Here is a 6000-nt window from a genome sequence, read left to right as displayed (position 1 = left end):
AAAAAAAAAAAAGGCAACTGCCAACCGCAGGACCGTTAGCTCGGCTTTTCACTTTCTCTTGCTCTGCTATGTCAGCACGTCCATGGGGCATGGGAGATCTTTAAATCCCATAACCCTTACAACATATTAAATATAATATATTTATTATATTATTATATATAATATATATGTAGTAGCATTAAATGGCACCAGCAATAGATGTGAATCAAAAGTCACCCATGGTTCCTACTGACCTCAGACAGTATGAATTATATTATTGTAAGTATTGGGAAAGTACTAATCTCCAAACATTTTGTTTCTTTTTCCTTCATTTTAGGATTTATTGCTGCAGATATCAAAGGCACAGGGTCCTGGACCCAGCTCTACTTAATCACAGACTACCATGAGAATGGGTCCTTGTATGATTATCTGAAGTCCACTACCCTGGACACGAAAGCAATGCTAAAGTTGGCCTATTCTTCAGTCAGTGGCCTATGCCACTTACATACAGAGATCTTTAGCACTCAAGGAAAACCTGCAATTGCACATCGTGATCTGAAAAGTAAGAACATCCTGGTGAAGAAAAATGGAGCATGCTGCATAGCTGATCTGGGATTGGCAGTTAAGTTTATTAGGTTAGTATCAAAGCAGCCGAACGAGAGTCTTCGAATCGCAGAATGTCGCACTTGGAAGGCACCTTAGAGATAGACAATCTGAGTATGGCTGGTCAAAGGTCCCACAGAGAGTCTATGCAAGAATATGGACCAGAACCTTGTTCTCCTTTTGCTCCTCAGCTGTTGGCTGTTCATTCCCATAGATCACATCTTGCTTTTACAAATTGCATAATTTGGGGGTCTTTTCAGCAAGTTTTGTGAATTTTTATTTCTATTTAAAATAACTTCCTTTGCAACTAAATAGGTTTTTGTGCCAGTGATAGCTTTACTATTTTCGTCATTGATCCTAGTTATGGAGAGTAGAGAGGACACTCAACTTCTCCTCCTCTTCCTCCTCTTCCTCCTCCTCCTCCTCTTCCTCCTCTTCCTCCTCCTCCTCCTCTTCCTCCTCCTCCTCCTCTTCCTCCCCCTCTCATCAGCGGAGGACCACGCTTTCAGAATCCTGCCACAAGCATGAAAAGTGTGAAAAGCGTTCTAGAGAAAAAAAGAGCTAAGTGAATGGTGGAGGGGCGGGGGGGTCGTCCAAGATGGCAAAGAGAATGCTGGGAGATAAAGGGCTCCTGAAAATGGTAAAAAGAAAAAGTAAATAGGGCGAATCTTCACATCAAGGGACTTGTTAGGTAGAATACAAGAAGTAATTATTAGGAAAGTTAGCCACCGAGCTTAAAGAGTCTCCTTTTCAGATCTTAAAATATCTCTGGAAGTTAAATCTGCTTTAGATTTTAAAGTATAATCCTGCTCAGATCTGGTGAGGAAGATATTCTTAAATCATATCCAGAAGTTTCCACTATTCTTTTATGGGGCACTATGGATTCATCTTGTTGGCAGGAACTCACCCTTATAGAATTATCACCTAGTTCAGTACCCTAGGACTGGGTGGTAAAGAAATATTCCTTTAGCTAAAAAAATCCTTGGTACTAACACAACAGTCCATTGTGTATAGTAATACACATGGACGAACAAGTCTAATGGTTGTCTGGAGTGCTGTTGATTAGCAGTGTGACTTTTGAGTAAGCCATCTATCCTCTTTAGTTTTCTCATTCATAAGATGAGGGGATTGTACTAAGTGATCCCTGGGCTCTCCTTTACCTCTGCTACAATTTTTCTGATTTCAAAGTTTGGGTGTAGTTTTCAGTCTTAATGACCTGTGACAATCCCCATTTTGATTTCTTCTGTTTTCACCCACTTTTCTTCAGTGTTTCAACTTCCGAGGATGTATTTATGTTTCAACAAAAATCGACTTAGTACCAGCAGAGTTGGAGTAGGACTCCTGTTTCAGAGTTTTTACTCTGCTTTTGTGTGTTTTCTCTGAGAACTCATTCCTTATCTTGATTTTACACTGGAGATACCTAAGAGTTTATAGCAACAGAGGCAGTAGACAAAATTTCTTATGCAGTTTTTTTTTTTTTACCCACAATGGTATCCTCATGCACCCTCTTTAAAAAATTATATAAACAAGTATGGATTTCCTACCTAACATGATCTAATTCAGCTATAGTTTTTATTGTTTTTGGTATAATACATTCCTATTAGAGGGAGCTAGGTAACAGTAGAAAAAGAGCTAGTCCTAGAGTCAAAAGGACCTCAGTTCAAATCTCACCCAAGAAACTTAAGGAGGGTGGAGTGGCTAGGTGGCACAGTGAGTAAAGCACCAGGCCTGGAGTCAGGGGGACCTGAGTTCGGTTCCGGCCTCAGACAACACCCACACAAAAAAACTAGCCCTGTAACCTTGGGGAAGTTACTTAACCCCAATTGCCCTCCAAAAACAAAACAAAAGAAAAACCCAAAAAGAAACTTAATAGGGGTGGCTAGGTGATGCAGTGAATAGAGCACTGGCCCTGGAGTCAGGAGGACTTGAGTTCAAATCCAACCTCAGATACTTAACACTAGCCATGTGACCTTGGGCAAGTCACTTAACCCCAATTTCCCTGCCTTCCCCCCATCCAAAAACAAAACAAAGAAACTTAATATCTTTGTGACCCTGAACAGATCCTTTAACAGTTGTTTAAGTCATTTCTTCAGCCTGAAAACAGGGATGATGAGGGTACTTACCAGAGAAAGTTGTTTTGAAAATTACATGTGACCCTTATAAAGTGCTTAGCACAGTGCCCAGTAAAACAATCCACTTAATATGTGCTTATTCCCTTTTCTTTTTCCCTGTTTCTCTGAATTATTTTTGACCATCTTACTTAGAAAGGAAAAATATGCCTTTTTAGATTACTTTCACTCTGGAGGCTAAATAAACATGAGTTCACCCAACCCAGACCCCACTTCATTAAGATGCTATGATTCTGTCTGTTATAGTTCACCCAAAGGAAGATTTTGTTGCTTCTTTCTTCTTACCCTCCCCAAATAGCATCACTATCTGAGTCTTACATTTATTTAGAAAAAAAAATACTGAAATGAGAGGCTAGAGACCACCCGCTGGCTTGCCCAGAGATAGATTGTGCTGGGCTGTACTTTCATTTTACTTGAGTGAGATAAAGCTTTCTTGCAGTCCTTCTTAGTAGTCTTGGGCTAGAAAATCATTTCACCTTGTCCTTTGGTGGGTTCTGCCACTCTAGAGTTCATTTTGAGGCTCTATTTAAAGTTGTTTGGAGGGGATTGTGGAAGAGCTCAGGAAAGTCCCAACCTTTTCTCTGCAATTTTGATTCTGCCTTCCACCAGTTTTTTTTTAAATAGGCAAGACACTCTGTTGAGAGAAAACAAATGCGATCCTGTTAGAGAATATAAGTAACTAAATTGTCTGCCCTTACTTCCATATTCTTTACATATGTTTTAAAAAATTTAAGTTGGTTGTTGAGTCCCCTATATATCCACTTTAATGCCTATGGACAAATCTTCCCTTTCCCTTTTTCAGAATTTTTTCTCTTTGGTATCTTTGGGCTTTCATTTCTGAGAGCTTCCCATCCTGCTTGCACTGACTTGCCCAGTATAATGTCTACAAGTTCAAACCTGTCTTTTCTGAACCCTTTGAAATATGTGCATTTGGTGCATTTCCCACTATGCCCAGCTTTCTTCTCCATTTCTATCACAAACTCTAAGAGGAATAGTCATATCCCTCCAACATTCCTGTCAGTTCCACTAAGCATTTTTTCTCTGATGGTGAGAGTCATATCCTGGATGGAACTTCAGGATCTGTCATCTTTTGAAGGATGAAATTATCAGTAAAGCATTTCAGGAAATCGTTGCTCCTAACAGTCAAGAGAGCTGTGACTTTCCCTGAGTCTCACAGGTGGGCAGCAACAGAGTTCCTGGAATTAAAAGCCCAAATACTAAAAAGACCAAAGTTAGTAGAGAAGCAGATTTGTTGAAATCTCTACCTAATAATTAGTCCAATAAATAATTTACTCCTACCCACCTTCTGTCAGTATTTGAATAAGACACTAATCACGTTTCTTTTTTCCTGGTATATATTCCTTTCCAGTGCCCTGTCCTGTAGCCAGCCAGAAGAGGACCAGAGTTCTATGACCCATCCATATTTGAACAAGTTATTTTACTTAACTCTTCCCCGTTTATATTTTAGTTTCTGTAAAGACAAAGACATATTCCTCTGTAGTGTTTTTTTTTTTGCTTCAGCTGATGAATATTCCAAAAACTGATGGTATATCATTTGGAATAACTATTTACATTAGGGATTTAGGAAAGTTGAAACTTGTGGTGGGAAACATTTTAAAGATCTTTTAGGAATAAAGGTATGGGATTTAAAAATTATGCATAGATGTAAACAGTTCAGATTTCCATAGATATTATTGGTAGATATAAACATTCAGATTTAAAATTCTTGTTGCCTTTAAAAATTGCAGACATATTCATGATCTTATTTTCAAAACTACAAAGACCAAATGAATGAGGTCAACTTAGTGGTATATTTTTTAATCTATTTTTATGATTTAGCCCTTATTTTCTTACCTATACTCTCCACCGCACTTCCAATTCACGATTCACAAAGCCACCAAATGAATATACCTTATCCCAAGATGTCCTTTCGCTCTTTAGTTTAAAATCCTTCAGCGGCTTCCTAGTACCTGCTGAATAAAGTTGAAATCTTTTAGTATGGTATTAAGCTCTCCACCTTTCCAGGTTTATGTCATCCTTCTCTCCACCATGTACTCAGTCCCATACTTCAGTTACAAAGAATGTATGTACCCTCCATTTTCTCTCTTCTTTCCTCTCTGTGGGTCTTTGCTCCAGCTATTATGCCCATTGTCAGCTCTCCTTTCTTTCCCATCCTTTAAAGAAAGCGCCTCCATGAAAAACCTTCCTAGGTCCTCGGGAAATACTTGACAAAGCACTTTTTGCCTTTTTCATGCACTTAACATAGTATCAGCATATATTCATTTGTGAACCTCCACCAAGCAGTAGGGGTGATCATGAGCCCATGTCTATGGAATTCAGACTTTGGTAGCTTAAAGGACCAAGAAGGCCAAGTTGGATCACTACCAGTGCAAAGTGGTCAGTGACAACAGAGTTTATGGGTTATTTGAGGACCAGCCTAGCAAAGTTTGGAAAGGATCAAAAGAGGTTGACCAGAAGGTGATGGACTTTGGACAGCCAACACCCTAATAAACCTGCTAAAAAGAGGGAAGGTTATTACGGGAGAATTTACCCTGATGCTATCATGAATCTTTGTGTTGCCCCTCGTAAGATAGTGAACTCCGTTTAGGGCTATCTCCAGTCATCCTGATCTGTCTTGCCACTGGACCCAGAGGACTTCTGAGGAGAAAGTGAGGCTGGTGACTTTGCACAGCCCTTTCTCACTTAAATCCAGTCACCCTCCTGAGGTCATGGTCCTCTTCGAGAACAAGGTGCAAGCAACAAACAGACTACAAACAAAAATGAACTCCTTGAGAACATGACCACCTTGTATTAATTCCATCCCTAAGCACAGTTATCTGCACATGGAATTATTGTTGCAAATACTAATTTAGGGGCAGCTAGTTGGTGCAGTGAATAGAGCACCCGCCTGTAGCGGCAAGCACCCCAGCGTCCCCAGGGTATCTGCCAACACAGGTTCTTAGGTCTTCTTTGTTAAAGGAAAGCAACTCAAAATGGGTTAACAAGCTTACTTTTATCAGTCAAATATGAATCATTTACCTAGTTCAGGGGAAAAAGGTCAGCACCCCGAACTTCAGAATAGGCAGACAGAATTATCAAGACAGAGAAACAGATCAAGTAGATAGATTTCCAAACTGTCTAACCATTACATCCATACCAAATCAACATCTGGGTTTTTCAAAGCCCAGGTACTCTCAACAACGGCTTCCCAGAGTTTCATCTGATCAAATCACAGAACACTTCTCAAAGTGAGCCCCCAAAACAAAGCTACACATCAGGGCTTATATAG

The 6000-nt window shown here is 39.7% G+C and overlaps 1 protein-coding gene across 5 annotated transcripts in view; it reads left to right on the top strand.

Annotated features, from left to right (window-relative positions):
- BMPR1B (bone morphogenetic protein receptor type 1B) overlaps nt 1–6000 on the top strand; it is a 482311-nt gene that overhangs the window by 458948 nt on the left and 17363 nt on the right. For all 5 annotated transcript variants that reach the window (XR_011169511.1, XM_069094423.1, XM_069094400.1 and 2 more), the window contains one exon: nt 317–614. Coding sequence is in view for 4 of the 5 variants with exons in the window: in XM_069094423.1 (XP_068950524.1) it covers nt 317–614 (298 nt within the window). In the remaining variant the exon portion in view is untranslated. The remainder of the gene's footprint in view (nt 1–316; nt 615–6000) is intronic.

The sequence above is a fragment of the Petaurus breviceps genome, unplaced genomic scaffold (assembly GCF_028583685.1).
Source record: "Petaurus breviceps papuanus isolate PSGF00001 unplaced genomic scaffold, PetGlider_PUasm1.0 126, whole genome shotgun sequence".
NCBI lineage: Eukaryota > Metazoa > Chordata > Mammalia > Diprotodontia > Petauridae > Petaurus > Petaurus breviceps.
Note: the sequence above shows the minus strand (reverse complement) of the source record. Positions and strands in the feature narration are given on the sequence as shown.